Raw genomic sequence first — 24617 nt, forward strand, 5'->3', positions numbered from 1 at the left:
ACACTACATGTATCCCAATCTTTAACTCCTTCCCTAACACTCAGCTATGCAGGTCTCATAAATAATTTCGATAAACAATGTCAAAAAATAATAAACAACAAAACCAAAAAAAATATTAAAAACAACAAAAATCAAACAAATACAAAAAAAAAAGACAAAATCTATGCCAAAAAACACATTCACATCAATTTTATCAGCGACTTTAGTCTTAACACCAATAGAAATTATGTGCACATCACCAAACAGGATGGGGTTAGATCTATTTACAGAGATAAACCCAGACTGTTATCCTGAGTGGAACCTCAGCTGTTGGCTCAACAACTATGTCCATAGCAATTTTCAAACCACACTTTGGATTCCTTGTGCAAAGGGTGGAATCTGTGTATTTGTTGGATATGAGGTCTTATGTCAGAGAATGTCCAAACCTTGAACCTCCTCTTTTCCTCTGATTGTTTCCTGGCTTCGTGTGATTCCTAAAATTAAGCACAATATACTAATGCTTTATGAAGAGGACATCTTTCAATGCGTAAACATTGAATCACATTTGCGTTAATAGCCTGGGTGTGTAGTCATCACAGTTAGGAATGTTTTTGAGCCCTTTGAACAGACATACAGATGGCACAGTAAGTCAGATTCTTAGTGTGCCAGTGGTAAACTGCCCAGAAGGTGAGGCAAGATGTGCACTGAGACAATAGCACCTAGAAATCAGTGGCTGTGATTGGTTGTGTCAACCAATCCAATTGAACATTGTAATTTTTCATGAGCTGCTGTTTTTTTTCAGAGTTTCATCTATTTTGTATGCGTGAAGTGTGAAATGATGAAGTAGGCAAGTTTTTATATATAACATAGACAAGTTTTTAATATATAATTTTCTATAAAACAAACCTTTTTCTCCATATTTACAATGGGGAAACAGTTTTCACAATCTACTGAATGCCCCATTTTCTGACAGAGCTTATGTACGATTGTAGTCAAATACGTAAGCCTCTTCCAAATTTATTATTATATTTACACCTTTCAGTAATTCAAATATAGCAATCTCCTTCATTATTGTTTTCTAATATATCTTAAAACAAATACATTGTCCCCAACTATGCAGATTTGGTTACAATTAATTGATAAATTAAAGTATTCAAAGTTATCCTACAGCTAATTGTATTGGCCTAATGAAAATTACTATGCACTCTTAAAGCTTTCATACATTGATTAAAAATGTAATCGTACAGTCAAATTGATGAATTTTGTACTTCAGTTGCATAAACCATACAACAGCACATCCAACCTGAATGGCATGCAACACCACTGATATATACACATTCGGGTCTCTTTTTATGCGTATCTTTTTTATGCTGTTTTGAATTTATGTACCATTGTACATAATGAACAGTGTGTTGCAGCACATTCTGGCATAACATGTAAGCAGTGAGTGTCCATGAAGTTTAATTTTACATGTGAGTAAGGTGTTTGTCTTTTCATTATCGTAAGTCTAAATTTTGCTAAATTTATTTTAAAGATTTAATTTGGCCCAATAGAGAAAAAAAAAAGCACCAAAGAAGAGCAATTTCTTTGTAAATGAAATTTGTAATTTTAGATTGCTTAGCAAAAGGAGAGGGATCTATGGCAATTGGTAAACATTTTAATTTAGGCGAATCTACTATAAGAGCAATTAAAAAGAATGAAATCGCAATAAGAAAATTTGTGATTTCTGGCACAAAACTAAGTGTGAAATTATCATTGTACTCAAAAGATGCTTTATTAGAAAAAATGGAATGAGCGCTCATAATTTGGATTGAAGAATTAACTCAAGAACAATTCCTATAAGTTTATTTAATTAAACAAAAAACTCTTCGGTTTTAAACAGATGAAGCAATTGGAGCCATCTGCTTCTGCTTCCCAGGCTGATAAAGAATTTTTGGCTAGCAAAGGATGGCTAACCGGGTTTTTAAAAAGGAATGCACTTCATAGCGTGAAGGTTACAGGCGAGGTTGCAGCAGCAGATGAAGAAGTAGCCAAAAATTTTCCAAGAGAAGTTAGTCAAAATTATTGAAGATGGTGGATATTGTCCCAGTCAAGTGTTTAACACAGACGAAACAGGATTGTTTTGGAAGAAAATGCCTAGTCGAACTAGCATCGCTAAGTCTGAGAAAAAAGCAAGTGGGTTTAAAGCAAGCAAAGATCAAGTAACGTTGTTACTTTGTAGCAATGCAAAAGGGGATTGAATGTTGAAACCCCTCCTAGTAAATCGATCTCTAAGACCACGTGCTCTAAAAGGCAAAGATTTAAAACAGCTGCCAGTACATTGGATGGCTAATACAAAGGCCTGGGTAACAACTGCTGTATTTACTGAATGCTTCAGTAATTGCTTTGTGCCAGAAACAGAAACATATATGAAGCAAAACGCTCTCAATTTTAAAGTTTTATTAATTGTTGACAATGCACCAAGTCATCCACATTTAGAACATCCAAATGTGCAGGTAGTTTTTTCCACCCAATACAACAAGCATTATTCAGCCATTAGATCAAGGCATAATTACTACTTTTAAAAAATATTACATTAAGCACACTTTTCAATTTATATTGGATAAACTAGAAAATGAATCATTTTCTAGTTTAATCACTTCCAAACAGTAACTGATGTTTGGAAAAAAATTTCTATTTTGGACTGCTTAAATCATGTTGCATTTGCTATTGCTGAAATAAGACCACACTTTAAATGCCTGCTGGAAAGCAGCTTGGCCTGAATGTGTTGCAAACAGTGCAACCATTCAAACATCTGCCTTATCAGCTGAAATCATTACTTTGGTACATGAAATTGGTGGAGAAGGTTTTGATATATTTAGCCAGAATGATGTAGACAAATTGCTTGTGGATAATGCCGTAAGTGACGATGATATTATTGGATATCGATTAACTTTAGATATTGTTGAAGATCCAGAAAACGATAGTGAAGCGGAAAAAAAAACCTGTCCTTCCCTCACTACAAATGTAATTTGAGAAGGTCTTGAACTGTGCAATAAATTGGAAAATCATTTTCTTGTTAATGACCCAAATTCTGAATGAGCCTTTAAATTCCAACTTGAGCTGAAGAACTGTATGTCTGGATATTGCGAGCTGTATAAAAAAATTAGTAAAATCATCATCACAAAGTTTAATCAGTGATTAAACTTTGTGATGTCAGAAGAAAAAATTCAGTACAGAACGAGGGTGAAGCTAATTTTGTGAAGAACCATTGCCTTTACCATACAGATCTGATGCACTGACTATCTCTTCTGGTGATGAAAGTGATTTTGCACCAATTTGCAAACATTGCTGAATATTGTCTAATAGTGACGATAAATTTGATGAAAAAAATGTAAAAAAAATGGTTACTTTTCAATAAAATTAAATGAATAAAGCTTTAAAACAAACTTAAGCATTCTTATTTTCCTGAATTTTTATAAACTTTTTTATGCGATTTTAGGTTTATTTTAATTCATTGCTTCGGTTTTATGCGGTTTTAGAAAACGTATCCCTAATTTTTCAACGTAAGTTAGGTGCACGACTTTTTCTTTTTGTATGCGGTTCTCTGTGGAACATATCTACTGCATAAAAAGAGACTCAACTATATATATATATTTATTTATTTTTATTATTTTTTTTTTTTCAACAGCTAAAAGTTGTAAATTTTTGGGCAAGGCAGAGTGAAGTAGATGGAATGAAAGAGGAGGCAGAGAAGTTGGTTTGGCAGGTTTCAAGCTGGACTGTAAAAGGGTGTTACTTAGTATTAGGTCTTGTTCTTATGATTTTGGAGGAAAGTGGAGAAATATTAGTGGGCAATTCAGAAGAGCAGAAACTGAATGTCTATGGAGAGATTGAAGTGGATCTCTAGGAGACTAGGAGAAGGCCAAATTGGGTTATTTGGGCTTAACAATGAAGTGATTCAGGTGATGAGGTCAGTGTATTATGCCTGTTGATGTGTGTTCTAATGGCCAGTTTGCTTGCTCTGTGGGATGAAAAACCCAGTTTCCTGGAAGAAAAACTCTGTCTCTCCCCCCCCCTCCCTGTATGAGACCGGCACATTGATCATAGCGGGTCGTAAGGGTTCCAACAATTGGGCATCAAGATTTGTCAAAGGAGGAATGAAACATACTGTCATTGTAAAGCAATGGATAGAATTTGAAATCTGTGGGTGCAAGTCTGTATATATATAAGAGAAAGAGAATAGGTGAAACTACAGAACCTTAGGGTATGCCTGCATTGCTGTGGATATCTGAGAAGAGGAAATTATCCACTGTGACATGTAATGATCAACCAGTGGAGAAGTTGCAATCCAGTTGCAGAGGGTAGAAGGAGATTATAAGATGGCAGTTTGCTAACTAGGCCCCTGTGCCAAACCCAATCAAATGTTGAGAGCAACTGTGAATTTCTCAGAATTTTTCCATGACTTGAATCCAGAGGCGAAAAAAAAGTGGTGAAAGCTAGCAGATTGGTTGGGATTGGGAGTGGCAGAATCCACGCTGCTGGTCACTGATTAGTCAGAAGTTCTCCAGGTGGTGCAGGAGTTGGTTGCTGATGATTTTCTCTCTGTTTTTAGAGAAAACAGCATTGAGAGCATTTGGATGATAGTTCACTGGCTCTGGCTAGCTTTTATCATCTTTCTTTTGGATAGGCTGAAAGTGGGCCTGTTTCTGTGCTATAGGTTAAATGCCAGTTGAATAAGATAGATTGAAGAGGTGATATAGGATAGATGTTAGTTCTGGGACACCACACTTTTTTGAGAACCAAGGCCAGTGTGGTGGCTAGAGATTTTGGATGGAATGAGAGATGAAGGCCTTCATTCTTGCGAGGATGATTTTTATTATTTGATCTGAACAGGAGTTTGGATCAGGAGAGAACTGTAGCAGTAGTTGGCAGAATATATGCAAATCAGTCATCAGCATCTCCAAATTCAATTTCATAAAGGCCAACAACTTGCCTCATGTCCAAATGGAGGTCTAGCCTTCTGGTCTCTTGCTAAGGCCACTGGAAGCAACTTCTGCTCTCCTGTGCTTAAAAAGTCTTCTAGTCCTGATGTCATCTCTTCAATTGTTCTTAAACATTGCACTCCAGAGCTAACATCCATTCTGCATTGTCTCTATAATCTATTATACATATCTAGTATTTATTCCAATGCATGGAAGCAATCTCATATCCATCCTATTCCAAAAAGGGCAATAAATGTTTACTGTCAATTAACGGCCAATTGCCATAACCTCTGTCCTCTCCAAAATAACGAATAAAGTCATTGATAGCCAACTCCCCTACTACTCAGCAGCCCACCAATTAATCAGTGATCACCAGTACAGATTCTGTTATTTAAAATCCATAGTTGACCTCATAGCTTACATTAGGGATCTTCAACTTTTCAGACAGTGCAGATCTCATTGAAAATTTCAATGAAGCTCACAGGCCACTAAGCTATACTGTGGTATTTAGAATTGTAAGATGCTTTCCAGATTCACAAGGAATGCTGTGCATTTGATACTTTACATAAAATCCTATAAAAATAAACAAACTCAGCTTTAAGACTTAGGAGTCTTAAAGGTTCATGATAAGTAAATACAATCAATACTTGAAAAAAGATAATTTAATGAAGAAAACATATTCGTTTTTACAACATCAATGGGCAACTTGGCAATATTTTTCCTTGACCAGCTTATCAATGTTGGAAGTTGCTATGCGCAGAGTATTTTCGAGATGTCCATAATCTGAGTTCAGGATAGACCCTATGATCACTCTCACCAGTTGGTGGCAACGTGGTCATATTAGTTACAGCCAAATCCTCAGATGCAATTACTAGGTCAAGCACTCTCTGATCCCTAGTATTTTCCATTACATGCTGTCGCAGATAGTTATCCCTTAATAACCACAAAAAATCCAATTCCTTCCTCCTGTGTGTCCTCTCCTCACTCCAATCAATGCTACCATAGTTGAAATCTCCCATAATAATTACCCTCCTTTCACTCATTTCTTCTATTTGCTTGTGCATACTATCTCCACCATCTTTTCCATCACCTGGTCTATAGCAGCACCCAATTGTATATTTTGTTCTGCTAGCCACAATCTCACACCAAATGGCCTCAAATGTGCTCTTTTCTCTATCCTGCAATTCAACTTCTATTCTTCTTGGCTGCAGCTCATCAGCTATCATCAACAATACTCCTCTCCCCATTTTATTCTCCCTGTCATTCCTGAACACACTATACCTATACCTATCACATTCAATGGGTGGACAAAAGTTTCTCCCAATTTCCTTGGCATGGGATCAGAAGTCTCATTTGCCATTTGGACAGGAGGTGAGTTTGCTGCATTTGGCCCTTTCATAATCTGAATTGTTGATGATTCGTTTACACTTGTTGTGAACTGCAGTATAGGCAGAGTGATCCATTGTTGATCCATACAGAGCAAGTGAATGTGATGTAAATTTGGATGACCGTTTTTTTTACAATTCCTTCAATGTCATTGGCGAGATCTTCGACGCATCGTGCTACGATTACCCAGACAAACTCAGTTTTTTAACCCTTCCTTATTATTTGGGCACAGAATATCCCCAGCAGCAATGAGACACTATTTCACAAACTCGCTGTCTAAGAAGGCTTTTACAGCTTCAAGAATATCAGTGCCTTTCATCGTTCCTTTCATAGGTACGAGCGCTAGCAGTTCTTCTGTCAGATTGAATTGTTGATCAATACCACGGACAAAGATAGCCAGTTGTGCTGTATCCTTCACACCTGTGCTCTCATATAAAGCAAGTGAATGTGACGTAAATTTGGACGACCGTTTTTTTTACAATTCCTTCAATGTCATTGGCAAGATCTTTGACACGTCGCGCTACAGTTACCCCAGACAAACTCAGTTTTTTAAACTTATTATTTGGGCACAGAATATCCCCAGCAGCAATGAGACACTATTTCACAAACTCGCTGTCCAAGAAGGCTTATGACTTTTTAGGAATTTTTTCAGCTATTACATAACTTACTTTAACACACACTTTGCTCTCTTCCCTCTGTCTTTTAAACATACCCCTCTGGCATTTTAAATCAATTTGGAGACGGTTCACTTTGTCCGCATGAAGCCACCTTTAAAGGTGATCGAAATTGGATGCATGCTTTGTCTCATAGTGTCGTTTTATATCGTATCCTTTTGATACTGACACTAACTCATGACAAATTAATACCACACAGGCTTATTGTCGATTGGCACAAAAAAAGTACAAATTGGTCCACTTTACATTAAAAACTTGACAACAATCACTTGATTTACGCTTTTTACTCATATGAATCCAAAAAATGATCCAAAATGTCCGTATAACAGTTGTTATCCACTGAATATTTCTCACACTAATGAAAAAATTCTGGCAATATAAAACCACAATAGGCTATGGCTGACACGACGAATGCATGCGCTTATACACGAATATCACACTGTTCACGACTAACTGTGGATGAGATCCTCTTGTATTTATATGAAAATAACGAAGTATCAAGAACCTTCAGGATGTATCTGGAAGGCACTAGAGAATGCACTTGAATGAACTACTGCTTCAGCCATCTACTTGCAACGTTAGTACTAGTACTTAAGCACTGCTTGCCTCTGGTAGATGGCTGAAGAAGCATGTCTATTTAATATTTATTTTTAAAGGATTTTATGTAAAGTATCAAATGCACAGCACTCCTTGTGAATCTGTAAAATCTTACAATTCTAAATACTGCAGTATAGCTTAGTGGCCTGCGGGCTTCAATGAAATTAGTTTTTATTTAATCACGTTTTAATGTTAAGGGCTACGGCAAAGAGCTCCATGGGCCACAGGGTCCACGGAGCTATGCATTGAAGACCCTGGCTTATATCACTCACCACTGAACAAGAAAATGGATAGGTTCAGAGAAACTTATGCTGTCACTCTTGACATTTCTAAAGCTTATGACCATGTGTGGCATCAAGCCCTGCCAAACAAATTGCCACCCTCTGCGATTGGGTAACCAGCTTTCTCTGGTCATTCTCTGCAGGTCATGATAGATGTCTGTCTCTCTTTGAGTTTCACCACCAGTGCTGGAGTGCCTCAAGGTTGTGTTCTATCATCTACTCTTTCCCCTGTTCACAATTACCTACTCACAATAATGATTAATCCCATCCACAGCTTTGTAGATTTAGTATTCTCCACTCATCCATTTGGCAAACCATGCAGTACTCTGACATCCCAGGCTACAAGATCATCTATAACAAGTGCCTTAAACATTGATCTACACACTATCCTTCAGTGAGGCAAAGACAACCTTGTCAAATTCAATACATCCAAAATATAGTCTTTCCTTTCCTTATGAAAAAGAGATCTCAGGTCACCTGAGGTATCAGGTAGGACTGAGAGAGAGCATAGATGGAATTTACAGTTCCATCTACACCAGTAGAATAGGTTGCCAGAAGTAGTCATGAGTTCTTTGTCAGTGAATGAGTTTAAAGAAAGGTAAAAGGTGTATCGTGTTAGTAATATGTCTTCCACAGAGAGTCTTTGGACTTCATGGAGATGCCTGTATAAAAATAATAAAAAATGTTATTACTATTTTAAACATTAAAAGATAAGCTTATGAGTGAGAATTATTTATATTTACAAAAGTGTTTTTTTTTTTCTTACTTAAGGCAATGTATACTGTACGGAGAAACCTCATTCCCGAACTGTTAGAAAAAAAGAATATGGTAAGAAATAGATATTATTGAATTATTTTTTTCAGATTTATTTTACTGGCTTATCAAATTAATGCATGCAGATATTACAGGTATCCCTTGCTTAACGTGACGAAATTAATTGCAACAATCCCTTGATATACACGGCAGTTTTGATTAAGGTGCCTTTAACCCTGCGGAGCTTGCAGCTACTCTGACAGATATATGCAAAATGTTTAATATAAATATTCTTACACAATTCAGTGCATAGCTTGGAGGTCATGAGTAGCTGTGCATTCATATATTACGAGTGATATTTCAGACCGTTTTTTGCTGTCAGTTTGGTTTAATACATGTTATGTAAAGGTTTGTGATATTTGACAGTAAATTGTATCTGACAGATACCGCGACCTCCAATGTCAGTATAGTATGGTTTAGTGTTTGTTTTTTTTTGTAACTGAAAATAAATAAACCATCATGTATTACTGAATAGAGAGCTAAAGGCTTATTTATCATGCATGTCCTCTAGGAGATGTGCTTTACATTATGGAAAATACTAAAGAAAGTAATCTGGAGCTTATTCCACCTTTACTATGAGTTGCCCATAAGGTTGCTAATGCTTTTATCCACCTTTTATATTAAGCTTTTATATATGTTTTCTATTAATAATATTTTCTATTATTAATAGAAAACATTCAAGAGAAATGCATTCAGGGATACATATCAATAAATGAAGTAGAAAAGCCATCAAAAACATGAAATAGAAAGGTGGCTGGAATAGATAAATGCTGAAATATGGAGATATAAAACATTTATAGTGGCTGAAGTCCATAATTCAGAAGGGCTGATCAGAAAGTCAAATTCCAGATGATTGGAGTTCATTTTAGAAATTATGGACTTTACAACCATGCTATAAATAACTATTTTAATTTCCCGATGTTTCAATCTTCATATGGAGGTGTCAAATAATAATAATAATGTTAAGGTCATCATCTGGAGTATATACAAATATACAAGGATAAGCTCAGTTACATTTCACACAGTAAGTAAACAAACGATGGTTTGAACACCAGTTATTCTACTGGTATGATCTCTAGGGAAAAAAAAAAAAAAATACAGATAAAATTACAAATTAATTAATTATTTAGAAACTACATCAAAGCTAAATTCTATTTAAGATAACATGAGAGAAACATTCTTTCTTATAGATCGTTTTCTTACAGTAACAATGATGTCCTATTTTAACATTACAATTGCTATATTAGATTTAGGATTCTGGATTATCTGCAGTCCTGTTTATTAGTTAACTCTTAGGGAGAAAGGTTCCATGTGTAGAATATGTGCCTTCCATATGCTTGGGATTTTTAGACCCATCATTATTTTCAGATTGGGGTGGTTGATGAGAATATCACAAGCTTCTTTAAATTTGCGTTCATACCATGTTTTGGTGTGATATAAACAACTGGTGCTTTTCCAGTCAGTTCTATGTAAAGTGTTCAAGGGCATGATCAGAAAGGCCAGCTTCACCATAGTTATTATATTTAATGTGTCGCTTATATTCCTTTTGTCTGATAGGAATTGTGTGTCCTGTTTCCCCTGTATATGGTAGATTACAGGTGCAATAAATGTGGTATACTCCAGGGCGGGCAAGCGGAAGAAGTGGGTCTTTGGATGAGTTGAGTAAGCTTTTTAATTTTGCAGGAGGTTTAAAGGTGGCTTTGAGGTTGTATTTCTGTAGTATTCTGTATATTTTGTCAGATGTCCCTTTAATGTAAGGAATGGTTATAGTTTTATTGTAATCTAGTTTATCTTTGTTTTTTATTCGGGTCTTGTAGAGAATTCTGTTAATAGTTGGTAATTAGTTTATGGAATTAACAACACATATAAAGTATATTAATTAAAGGTAATCAATGCCATCCATAAGTGGATGGTATTGATTCCCCCACATATAAATTAGCCAAACATATAGCCAAAATGCTCACACACAATACTGGCAACACACCATCACACATAAAAAAACTCAGCCCACTTTAAAGCCAGTACAGAAAACCTCCCGCTCCAACACGCTGACATAATGGTCAGTTTTGACGTCTCCTCCCTATTCACTAATGTCCCACTCAAAGAAACCCTAGAGCTCATCCAAGCCAAGTTTCCTCCTGATATCTCAGCCCTATTTCAGTTCACAATGAACTCAGGCTATTTTGTTGGGCAAGAAAAGTTCTACAAACAGATAGAGGGGACAGCCATGGGTTCACCACTTTTCCCACCCTTGGCCAATTTCTTTATGGAGACCTTTGAAGAGAAAGCCTTAAACTCTGCCCCACAAAAACCCTCTATTTGGCTTCGTTACGTGGATGATGTGTTTGCTATTTGGCCACATGGCTCAGACACACTCCACTCCTTCCTAACACACTTAAACAACCAACCAGAGTCCAGTTCACCTTAGAAAAAGAGGAAAACAACACCCTCCCCTTCCTAGACACTTTATTCACTCGCCAGCTTGATGAATCTTTGGTTTACTCTGTTTACAGAAAACCCACCCATACTGGCAGATACATTCACCAGCAATCCCCTCCCCTCACAACAATATGGGGTTATAAAAACACTATATAACAGGGCAAAATTAATCTGCTCAGATGACAAGGCCCTAACTACTGAAGAAGTAAACCACATCCTCAACACTTTCTTAGCCAATGGCTATAACCCCAAAAAATACTAAAACCAGTAAACCACAACCCCCCCTCCCCCTTCCACAATAAAGATTACACCAAATCTATCACCATCCCCTACATCCAGGGCACCTCTGAGAAAATAACCAATATCCTCAAAAAATATGACCTTACTTCTTGTTACAGACCATATAAAAAGTTGGCATCCCTTATCTGCTCTACCAAAGACCAACCACTTCCCCTAGACCTACCTGGTGTATACCAGGTCCCTTGCAGCTGCAAATTGTCTACTTTGGCCAAACAGGCAGAACAGCAAATATCAGGATTTCAGAACACAAAGACTACATCCGGTTTCACCAGTACAGCCGCTCTGGGCTGGCAGACCATGCCTTAGATACCCACCATAGAATTCGTTGGAAGAAAACAAAAATAATACACCGCAGCAAGTTTAAATACAAAAGATTATTCAAGGAATCATCAGCAGCTCTAAAAAACGTTTCTAACCTCAACAAATTTGAGTGCATGAAACTACCCCAAATTTGGAAGACTTACATTATGAGAACTTCAGCCCAACTGCCAAGACAACCAAATTAGCCCACCAGAGGACTAATATTGTTCCTAAAGTCCCACCATTAGGACTTTAGGAACAATATTAGTTTCTTGCTTTCTTCCTCATTTGCTTTTGTTAATGCCTGCATGCACATACCATATCTTTATGTTCCTGAAGATGGCAATGTGATGCTGCCGAAATATAGAAGTTATTCATTAAAGTTACCTTTAATTAATATACTTTATATGCGTTGTTAATTCCATAAACTAATTACCAGTTATGTATGACCAACGTATAAGCCTTGCTACTAGAATTTGTGAATAGTGTTTTTTTTGGCTGTAACCATTTTTTTAGAAAAGTATTGCAGATAACTTTAAATTTGTCTTTCAGCATTTGTTCATTGGAGCAGACTTCAAAGCCCTGTTTTTTAGAGTATTAATGACATCTAGTTTTTGTTGGGTGGTGGTAGTAGGATATATGTGTATATATTGGCCAGTCTGTGTTGGTTTTTTCCAGTAAACAGTGAAGGAAAGCCTGCCAGAAGGAAGATGTGTAACAACTGTATATAGAAACAAGTGTGTTCTGTTTTTCAATCTCAATTGTGAACTGGATGCGTTTTTGTTGATTGTTAAGGTAGCTAAGGAAAGTGTCTAGTGACGATGGGGCCAGATCGCAAAAACATAGTCAACGTATCTAAGGCAGACTTTGGGTTTTAAAGGAGAGGAATCTAGAGCATGCTGCTCAAAATGTTCCATATAAAAGTTAGCAATAGGGGGAGATAGTGGTGAGTCCATGGCTGTGCCTTCTTTTTGTAGGTAGAAAGCGTTTTGTCATACAAAATAACCAGAACTCAATACATCCACAAAAAACCTCCTGTTATCTGGAGGGAATTTGTTCTAAAAGAAGGATTGTGCCATTGATTGGGACATCCATAACGAGGGCAGCGACTTCAAAACTGACTAATAAATCATCTTTTTCTAATGTGATGTCTTTGATTATGTTTATGAAGTGTTGTGTGTTTCTGATATAGGAGGGGGCATTTGATCTACCAACTCTCTGAGTGTTGCCGCTAATTTCTTGGGTAGGTCATAATTCGGGCTGTCTATACCTTCGACTATCGGCTGGAGTGGTGTGTTTTGTTTGTGTGTCTTTGGTAGACCGTAAATTCTCAGGGAACGAGCGTAGTGCGGAAATAATTTTTTGACTGTATTTTTGGGCCATGTATAATAGTAATTGATTTAAGTAGTTTCTCTGTTTTCTATTTTATTCTATTATGAGTTACTTTACAACCATGTTATAAATAACTATTTTAATTTTCCGACGTTTTGACTTTCATATTAAGGTCATCATCTGGAGTATATACAAGGACAAGCAGAGTTACATTTCACACAGTAAGCTAAAGAAACAATGATTTGATCATCCGTATTCCACTGGCATGACTTCTAGCAGACAAATAATTTCTAAAATGAATGCTGATCACCATGCAACACTAAAAGAAAGGATTCTGATAATTCGTGGAGATTCGACCCACAAGCGATGCAATCAGTATGGGAAATTGAAGATTGATGTTTCTGGTTTGATCAATCGACTGGCATTTTTAAAACATTGTGTAGGGACAGCAATATCATTCTGAATTGCATCAAACTAAAGAGAAAATTTATATCAACAAAGGATCGCAACGAATATACCACCACATGGAGAAAGCATTACTCGGAGAACGGATCCAGTCTATGAGAAAAAACTTGGCTGTTACTCAAAACTAGCTACAAAATGTAAAATCTGAACTTTCAAGTTACTTGAATGCAGATATTTGGATTATCATCGAAAAGATTATGGACAACATGATGAACCATATCCTTCAAACTAAGAAAAAAAATCTCATATCCAAATTTCATAGACTAAAAGATTGACAAAAACCAACAGCCATATTCGAATTTCTTCACAGTGAATATTAACAACCAACCAGAAGCAAGAAACAACAGGAGACACCAATTGCCTGCAGATAACAGTAATATAGTTAACCTATCCAACACCTTAAACAAAGATGAACCCTCTCTACTCAGCGAATGTCTAAATTTTGTCGTAGCACCCAGATCGATGAACAAACTGGATTTTATTTGTAATATTGAAAGAGGCTTAAGATTCAAACCCAAATAACATAGCAGATAAAATACGAGCCAACATTTTGGAAACTGCCAACATTTTAAATATAAAACATAAGAAAACAATAACAACAGTTTAACGAAACACGAATTAACAGCGGTGAAATCATTAAAATCAAATCCGAACATCGTAATAACTAGAGCAGATAAAGGAAGTGCCACCGTTATTCTAAAACAAACAACTTATTTAGATAAAATGAATCTGCTAGTCTCGGACCATAGTACATACCAACTTGTTAACTGCAACCCAACCAATAGAATAAAAAAGAAAACAGAGAAACTACTTAAATCAATTACTACATGGCCTGAAAATACAGTCAAAAAATTACTTCTGCACTACTCTCGCTCCCAGAGAATTTATGGTCTACCAAAGATACACAAACAAAACACACCACTCGGCCGATAGTCGAAGGTATAGACAGCCCGAATTATCATCTAGCCAAGAAATTAGTGGCAACACTCTAGGAGTTGGTAGGTCATTCCTCCTCCTATATCAGAAACATGCACAACACTTCATAAACATAATCAAAGACATAACATTAGAAAAAGATGATTTATTAGTCAGTTTTGACTCATTACGAATGTCCCAAACAATGACACAATCCTTCTTTTACAGAACAAATTCTCTCCAGATAACACAACGCTCTTTGCACATGTATTGCATTTTGGTTATTTTATATGGCAAAACACTTTCTACCTACAAAAAGAAGGCACAGCCATGGGCTCCCCCCCCCCCATTGCCAACTTTTATATGGAACATTTTGAGCAGCATGCTCTAGATTCCTCTCCTTTAAAACACCCAAAGTCTGCCTTAAATACGTTGACAATATTTTTGCGATCTGGCCCCATCGCCACCAGACACTAGACACTTTCCTTAGCTACCTAAACACACAACAAAAACGTATCCAGTTCACAATTGAGATTGAAAAACAGAACACACTTCCGTTTCTAGATACACTTGTCACACGTCTTCCTTCTGGCAGTCTTTCCTTCGCTCTTTTCTGGAAACCGACACATACTGGCCAATATATACACATAAACTCCTACTACCACCACCCAACACAAAATCTAGGTGCCATTAATACTCTAAAAAACAGGGCTTTGAAGATCTTCTCCAATGAACAAGTGCTGAAAGACGAATATAAAGTTATCTGTAATACTTTTCTAAAAAATGGTTACAGCCAAAACACTATTAACAAAATTCTCTACAAGAACCTGAATAAAAAAACAAAGATAAACCAGACTACAATAAAACTATAACAATTCCTTACATTAAAGGGACATCAGACAAAATAAACAGAATACTACAGAAATACAACCTCAAAACCATCTTGCAATCTCCTGCAAAATTAAAAAGCTTACTCAACTCATCCAAAGACCCACTTCCTCCGCTGGCACACCCTGGAGTATACCGTATTTATTGCACCTGTAACATACCATATATAGGAGAAACAGGATGCACAATTCCTATCAGACAAAAAGAACATAAATGGCACATTAAATATAATAATTATGGTGAAGCTGGCCTTTCTGATCATGCCCTTGAACACTTTACATAGAATTGACTGGAAAAACACTAGTTGTTTATATCACACAAAACATGGTATGAACACAAATTTAAGGAAGCCTGTGAGATTCGCATTAACCGCCGCAATCTGTACAATAATGATGGTGTAAAAATCCCAAGCATATGGAAGGCACATATTCTACACATGGAACCTTTCTCCCTAAGAGTTAACTATAAACAGGACTGTAGTTAATCAAGAATCCTAAATCTAATATAATTGTAATGTTAAAATAGGACATCATTGTTACTGTAAGAAAACTATCTATAAGAAAGAATATTTCTTTCATGTTGTCTTAAATAGAATTTACCGTTGATGTAGTTTCTAAATAATTAATTAATTTGTAATTTTATCTGTATTTTTTTTTTTTCTTCGCTAGTGGTCATGCCAGTAGAATAACCGGTGATCAAAACATTGTTTCTTTAGCTTACTGTGTGAAATGTAACTCAACTTGTCCTTGTATATTTGTATATACTCCGGATGATGACCTTAATATGAATTTCGAAATGTCAGAAAATTAAAATAGTTATTTATAACATGGTTGTAAAGTCCACAATTTCTAAAATGAATGCTGATCACCGTGCAACACTAGAAGAAAGGATTCAGGTGATTGGAGTAGAGCTCTGATATTACCTACCTATAAAAAAGGAAAATAAAACAATGTGATAATCACAGAGGAATTTCCCTACTGGATGTTCTATGCAAGATTTATTCAAGCATACTTGAGAAAAGGCTAAGAAAAATTGTGGAAGAGGAAACTAGGAGAAGAGCAAGCTGGGTTCGGGCCAAATAAATGTGGTCAGGATCAGACTTTAAGACAAATTGTTGAGAAATTATGGAAATTTAACAAGGATCTGCATTTAAGTTTTGTAGATCTAGAAAAAGCATATGACAAGGTGTCAAGACAAAAGCAGATTGAATGTTACAATTATGATGGAAATGGTACATTATATCATGCAATACATAGTCTATATTTGAGTGCTGTCCAATATCTGTTGAGATGTGGGCCAGGGTTTTTAAAAAGAGTTAGATGGTGTACCACTTATTTTATTTTATTTATTTTTTTTTTTTTGTGAAATATAAGATGTGTAAATATAAAGATGTCCTTAATTTATTACACCTTTAAGCTCTTTTAATTAATATTATAACAAGAACTTTATAAAAAAAAAACAGTTAATATGGTCACCATGTACAACTGAATTCCACTAAAAACTGTTGTGTGTCCTTTCGTGTTGGCCATTTAAAGTCAAAGTAATTGTTCAAGATCAGAGTCACTCATGCTGTTCCTGTGTTTTGACTATGTATTTCATGTCAAGAAATACCTTCTTGCAAGTATGTATGTATGTATGTATATATATATATATATATACTTCCAAACTTTGAAATATGTTTGGATAATTCTCAGTGGAAAAAAAAAAAGTAAGCAATTTTGCTACAGTCTCTAATCAAGCTCTAATAAATTCACCTGTTTGAAGTTCATATAATTCCATTTGATAATTAAGTAATTTCAATGAGTGGATTGCTGAACAGATGCATACTTTGTTTGATTACATCGAAATGTTTATATCTGTCACCAACATTTTGATTAAGCATGTTGAGCTGAGGGAACAAATAATGTAAAATATATGGTTTCACTGATTTCGTGTATAGAGGCTTAAGTGCTGTGAAGACATAATGTTGGAGGTTTAATGGATTTTTTACAACACTCAGAAAGGATTAAAAAGAATTTAATACGTCCTATATTTTAATATAATTTAATACTTCCTTTAGTGTCACCCACGTGGTTGGGCTTAGTATTGTATGATATTTATGTTATATTACATTAGTTATTTTTGTAATCCCCGTAGATGTCCTAGTGACTAGGACGAAATATAGGAAGTATTAAATTCTTTTTAATCCTTTCTGAGTGTTGTAAAAAATCCATTAAACCTCCAACATTATGGTTTCACTGAGTGTTGTCATTTCATTAAAAAGCTCCTTGCAGGATATGAAATGAGTCAAACTAGTAGTTTTTTGTAGATTTGATATTAACAATGGCAGCTTGTTGTGAAAACCAGATATAGGACTGTAAAGATTACAGATATTTTGGTCTTTTCCTTGGAAAGCAATATTTAATGCATTGAAATATTGTTGCTATCAGCTCTTTACTTTATGTAGATGATGTTGTACTCCTAAATAAATCCACTAGAAATCTGTAGAATTCCCTAACTAAATTGAATAATCCCTGTAATAAATTTGGTATGAAATCAGCAATAAATAAAGACTATGAATAGAGAACGTATGGTGGGATATGATGTTTTTCGTACAGATAGGAAAGGCAAGAAGGGAGGACGAATGCTGCTGATGATAGCAGGAGAATTATTATTATTATTCGTGACACCTCCAAGGAGTCCAAAGACTCATTGCGGGAGGACACCTATTGTACAACTCTGTCTCCACCACTACACCGAACCTCTACTACCAATCATCAACTTCAGTGCCATCTACTGCCCCCACCACAGCTAGTATTTTTTGTCTGTAACTTGTGTTCTGAAGGGCTGATTTGTGTGTATGTGGGAAGGTTTGAGATACAAGAAGAAAAAAGTGGCAGTGGTTTTGAAGCAGTATGGTGTGAAGTAGTGATAGAATGAGATATTTTGTAGGGTGTTGTTACATGCCAGGGAATGTAGAAGGCAGAGACAATGAAATATATAGGCAATTTGGCTTAGTGAACAAGCAAAGGGTGATCATTATTGGGTGATTTCAACTACAGCAATATTGATTGGAAGAAGAAATAGCATAAGGGATTAAGGAGAATGAATTTCCTGAGTTATTAAGGGACAACAATCTAAGGCAGTACACATGAGGATTAAGAGTCTTGGATCTGGTTATATCATCAGGGGTGTGATTGTGAATGGAGTGTCTAATCTTTCCCCCCAGTTGGAAAGAGTGAGCATGAAATGATCACATGGGTTGCAGCCAGTCAGATGGGAATGTCTATAAAGAAAGAAAGATATGTATATATGTGAAACTACAAGGCTGGTGATTATGGAAAACTTATGATACAACTGGGAGCTGTAGCATGGAAATAGGAATTGAGTGGGAAGGATATAGATGCTGCATGGCCATTGATCAAGAGCTGTTTAACAGCAGCAATGTATGAATGTATTCCAAAGGTGAAAAGGGCTAAACAGTGTAGAAGTAAAATGGATTAATTAAGAGATTAAGCATTAAATCCAGAAGAAGAAGACACACTGTGGAGACAACACAAGATGTTTGTAATGTGATCACTTGCATGAGGAGTATAAAGAGCAGGCCAGGAAGGTAAGTTGGTTGGTATAGGCAGCAAAAGTGAAGTATGAGAAGAAATTAGCCAATGAAGCTAAGACAAATCCTAGAGTTCTTTCAGTATGTATCAAGTGGAATGAAAAATAACTTTGGGAGGATGATGCTAGTCGCTAACACTGGCTGACTGGTAACTAATGCAGAGGATTTAGTTGAATTATTCAACCCTGAAAAAAACCAGGTGGCTAAATCTACACACAAAAATCGATGTCATGCTCTGATCAAGACCTTGATCAGAGCAAATAACCTCTACGTGGTCACTGCCATCTTCATCATTTCCATCATCTGTTATGTCATCCTGAAAATTCAAGCATGTGGCCATGAAATTTCAGGTTCTTGTCTACCATCAAACTATGATGGTAGACAAAAGAACGATGGTGAAGGAGATTCCTTATCTCCTTCACCATCTTCAAGAAAGCCCTACTAGTTGTATATTCTATATATCATCCTTGCCTTCAAAATACAAAACTTGACATTTCACGTTTGAATCAGTTGCTCCACTTATGTGCCTACACAATCAGTCTATTCAAGATCCTCTTAAAGTCACAATTTTACTCCACAATGAGTGTAACAAATGTTAGTAATCTTTTAGCCTCAACTTTATGTCAACTGCATACAACTTCATATCTCCATTTAAACCTCTCCCAGTATTATTAGTATATATAATGGCCCAAAACAGATATAACCTATATCATATTTCTAGTGACTTTCCTCTTCTGGGATGCTGCTTTCCCCCCCATCCACAATTTACTGATAATACCTCTCAGACAGTCAGTCTCCTTTTAATTTTCCAACTCTAAATGCTCATCTAGAGCTTTTTCCTTTCATGAGTGTTTGTGCATCATACAAAGATGAGTTTTAAGTGATATGTTCTAAATTGATATATTGATTGATATGTTCTAAATATAAATAAAACTGTCGATTGAATCAGTTAATAATATAGAAAAAAAAAGTCACCTGTCTTCCCCAACCATGGCTATATTATTAAGGGGGGTCTAGATATACTTGAAGAGCAGAGAAAAAGGTGAGAGAATGTAGAATGAGAGAGAAATGCTAGTGCAAGAAGATGAATGAGGCTGTGAAGAGAGAGAGAGAGAGAAATTTGATATGTATAATTGACTGTTAGAAGAGTTCTTGCATGGGAAAAAAAATAGAGAGGATAACAGTGGAAATGAAAAGAGGCCATAATGAGAATAAGATAATTGTGATAACTGTACAAATTATTTGAGCCTCATTGTGAATTAGGTAGTGAAAGATCTGAAAATAACATTAAGAGACGTGTAGCAGAAACGTTTGAGGGGAAAGAATAGTAAGTGCGTTGTATCAGTATGATATAGTGAAGCTGAAGAGACAAGTGATGATGTTGAATGACATATTAGTGAGAATGTATAGAAAGTGAGGTTTGTGGATATCTATCTATATATATAGATTTTTATTGTAAACATAACAACCTTATGTACAGGATTAACCGGTTTTTTGTTCTCTGCAGTCAGGCAGAGAGGTTACATGCTCTAATAAATTTAGTTTAATCCTTTATCCAAGTGTGAGCAAACAAAGTTTGCACCTGAAAATATCTTCAGGATTGGGGTAAGGTAGTACAACACTGGGAAACTCATAGCAAAGGTGGACCAAGCTAACATCACTCCTATCTCAGTATCTCCCATAATGCAAAACACATCTCCTTGCGGATATGTATAATGTTATGCATTAAGGGAAGGACCACTACCCAGACTAGTTTCGACCTTTATTGAGGTCTCTTCAGTGGGAGCCAGGCCCAGAAGTGGAGATACCAGACAGAAGCAATGGCGAGGTCATCTTTACTTATAGGAGTTGCCAAACGGTGTGCCACCTTTTTATTAAATTACTCTGGATTTAGAGAAAGATGTTGAACGTTTATTTTTCACTTGGTTAGACTATAATAGATTTAGTTTAATCCTTTATCCAAGTGTGAACAAACAAAGTTTGTGCCTGAAAATATCTTCAGGACTGGGGTAAGGCTCTTACTACCTTACCCCAGTCCTGAAGATATTTTCAGGTGCAAACTTTGTTTGCTCACACTTGGATAAAGGATTAAACTAAATTTATTATACTCTAACCAAGTGAAAAATAAACTTTCAACAGGTTACATGCTCATACTCTTGTTGAGGTATGTTACATCAAAATATAAGGTGAATTACATTTTTTTAAATTACAGCCATTAACAGTTATTTTGACATGATACTGTATAAGAATAAAATCTGACATGTATGTGTATGAACATAACAGTTACTATAGGACAAAATTATCTATTTATATGAGGTTGACAACTGATTAATATTCACACTGTTAAGCACAAAAAATCTTTCTTCCCCCTTTCCTTGGGGGAGGATGATGTCACATCTATGCTGGAAAGTGGACTATGATGCATTCACCCTGCTCAGTCGGGAGTGATTGCATCATAGTCCACTTTCTGTGGATTTCAGTCTTGGTGGAAAAGATCTAAGGTGTTGTTTTGCCTGTGGTAGTGCTCGTGTAGGATCCGACTTCTCACCTTTTGTTTGAAGGCTGCAAAGAGTTTTTATCAGCTGCCTCTCTCTGTGAAGTTGCTGTGCTGTCTGGTCTTATATATCTTAGGTAGATGTTGTATATTACTGCTTTTGTGATGAAGAGGTAATTGCAGAATGAATGAATGATTATTTGACTCTGCATGGACAAGATTGAAATACTCCTCTTCTGTATGAAGACTACCACAGTTGAGAGCTGCCGTTTCCCGAGACAAACTGATTAATTGGATGTTGACTGGGCATTCCATGTAGATATGCCGGACTGTTCCTGATTGGTTGCAGAACAGGCAGTTGTCTGAGGCATCTGAGTTAAATTTTCGCAATATAGTTGGAGTGGGTAATACATTGTGCCACATTCTCCACTGAATATCTGCGTCCGGTTTGATTCTTGTGCGATATGTTAGGTCCCATTGAAATAGTGTTTGATGAGATGGTGTAGGATTTTCCGATAAAGGGCTTTGGTTCGACTGTTGTGTTAGAGTGCTGTAGATTTTGTTGGGGCTGCTGAGTGTAAGTTTCTCCAATGAATTATTAGTTCTTATCAGAAAGATAGGCGCTGAATCGTCTGAGTTGGGAGGGCTAAGCCCCTCTTCCATTATGCTATCAGGCATAGCGGCTTGAAAAAGCAGCCTTTACAGTGTATCTGCTCAGCCTAACTCCCATATTCCAGGTTTTCGAGCGATTTTGGAAAGCGCCAGGTGAGGCTCTGAGAAAGAATGTCACTCTAGATCCTCATGCCTTGCCTGCTCCACGGAGGAAAGAAAATCTCTTTCTGAGTGATCAGATTTCTTACCATCGTGTGGAAGATGGGTTCCATGAGGATTTCAGGAAGGGATGCTGGCTTCGTGTGTGCTGGAGGTTTAGCTTCTTCCATCTTCGAAGGGCATCTTTGTAGAAGTTTGTTAGATTCGCTGGCATGTGCGCTGTTGTCATTCTTAAGGTTGTGGAGAGAGAGAGAGACCTCTAGTGGCAAGTTTTGTCCTCCATCTTTGAGAGAAGTACATAGCTTGGAGTAGGAAAGCCAGTTTGTTTTGTTCCATATGAATCGATAGATGGCCGACTTTATTTGTTTGATGAATTGCACTGGTGACGTGAGAATCTTTAGTTTATGCCAAAGGACACTGTTGGCTATTTGGTTAACAATTATTGTTCTCTTCTCCCTCTTGTGGAGGCAGAGGCTCGTATATTGCTGCCCACTTTCCTAGTACTTGCTTGAAATGTTTGTTTAGTGTTTCCCAGTTTTTATCCACATAAGAGGGCATATTTCCTAGGTAAATCCTGAGGTATTTTTTTCCCTCTGTGGACCAGTTACCAGACAATGGGGAATCGGTCCGGTTTGTCCATTTGCCACACCACAGTCCTGTGGTTTTATGTGCACTTTTTGGCTCCTGAGGCTGCCTGGTATTGTCAGTATGCTGTTTGTATGTTATGGAAATTCTCTTCTTTGCAGGCTATAATTATAACATCATCAGCACATGCTGTCAGGGTTATAGTTTGGTAGGAAAGTTTAGGACGGGCTGCCCTAATCAGCATGCTTAATCTACACAAAAAAGGGCTCAATGGCAATTGTGTAAAGGGGACCGGAAAGTGGACAGCCTTGTTTAATACCTCTGCTGTATGGTACAGTTATGGTAAGTCTGTTGCTTATTTTCATGCAACAGTGTGTTTTGGCATACAACATCTTAATAGAATGAATGATGCCTGATCCAAAGCCAAAGGATTTCAAGCTGCTGAATAGGTATAGATGTTCAATGCGATCGAATGCTTTTTCTTGGTCTAGTGTTACAAGACCCATTGTTTCACTGTTTTGTTGGCTTATGAGGTCCCTTATGAGGTGTAGGTTTTCGGGATGGATAGATTGTCCAGGGATGGAATAGCTCTGTTCAGAGCAGATTTAAGTTTGTTGGCAATGGCTTTTGATATAATTTTACAGTCGGTGTTTATGATGGAGAGGGTCTCCAGTTTCCTAATTTCATCACGTCTCCTTTCTTCGGAATAAGTTTAATGACAGATGTTGTCATATTGGGAGGGAAGCCATTGACTTATATTTAGATTGTTGACATATACTCTGTAGAGGATAGGTCCAAGCTGTTCACAGAAGGACTGGTAATACTCAGTGGTGAGCCCATCTATGCCAGGAGATTTATCTTTAGGTAAGGAGGTGCAGGCAGTTGTCAAATCATGTATCTTGATTGGGAGTTCTGTGTTACATCTAGTTGCTGGTGAGAGTCTTTTCACATTGGAGAGAATTATATTCGTGGCATCCATAGATGTTGAATTTGCTTGGTATAAATTCTTGTAGTGCTGCAAGGTATGTAAGAGGATTTTGTCATGATTTTCTATGATGTTTCCACTATCTGTTGTTATAGCAGATATAGTGGTACACTCTTATTGGCGTTTTTCCAGTGAGAAGAAATATTTTGTGGGTGCATCTGCAAAGTTAATGTGTTTGCGTCATGCTCTTATTAGTGCTCCTTTTGCAGAGTGCTCTAGGTTTAAGCGCATGGTGATTTCTAGGGACTGGTATTTCTCAGATTCCGGATTATGCAATTGTTGTTGTTGTTGCAGATTTTTAAGGACTGAATGCTTATTCAAATTCCTCTGGTGACTATATTTTTGGGTAAATACCCTAAATTTGGATTTAAAGAGTGACCACCACTCTGAAATTGTTTGGGAAGTAGGTATATCCCTGATGAGAGTTTTGATGTAGATTTTGGAGGTTCTGAGATATTCTGTATCCTGTAGTAGGCTGTTGTTAAATATCCAGTATGCTCCTCCTTTGTGTCTGGCATGTCCAGGAATGCAAATGCTCAGAAGGATGGAATCATGGTCTGATGCTTGAGATGGATGGTATGCGACTTCTGACGTAGGGTATTGTGTGCATAGATGTGTAGTATCTATCTAGCCGTGCCTGGTATAGGACACTGGTTGGACCACCTTTGGCTCTCCAGGAGAACACTTTCTCATGTGGGTGCAAGTGTCGGAAGGTATCAGTCAGCTCGTAGTCATTTATTATATCCTGGAGAAGTTGAGCTAGTGAGTGTCGATGTTCTGGGCATTGTTGTCTATCCATTGCAGGATCCAGAGTGTAATTGAAATCCCCTGCTAGTATGAGGTGGTCATTGACC

The 24617-nt window shown here is 36.8% G+C and overlaps 1 protein-coding gene across 3 annotated transcripts in view; it reads left to right on the top strand.

The window, feature by feature from the left end:
- The window catches only part of LOC150093740 (dynamin-1-like), a 321001-nt gene that overhangs the window by 291809 nt on the left and 4575 nt on the right, over window positions 1–24617 (top strand). For all 3 annotated transcript variants that reach the window (XM_090413070.1, XM_090413072.1, XM_090413071.1), the window contains one exon: window positions 8653–8709. In XM_090413070.1, the coding sequence (XP_090269196.1) occupies window positions 8653–8709 (57 nt within the window). The remainder of the gene's footprint in view (window positions 1–8652; window positions 8710–24617) is intronic.

This window comes from Typopeltis vanoorti, chromosome 23 (assembly GCF_054136105.1).
Source record: "Typopeltis vanoorti isolate ZY-2024b chromosome 23, IOZ_Tvanoo_1.0, whole genome shotgun sequence".
Classification (NCBI taxonomy): Eukaryota; Metazoa; Arthropoda; class Arachnida; order Uropygi; family Thelyphonidae; genus Typopeltis; species Typopeltis vanoorti.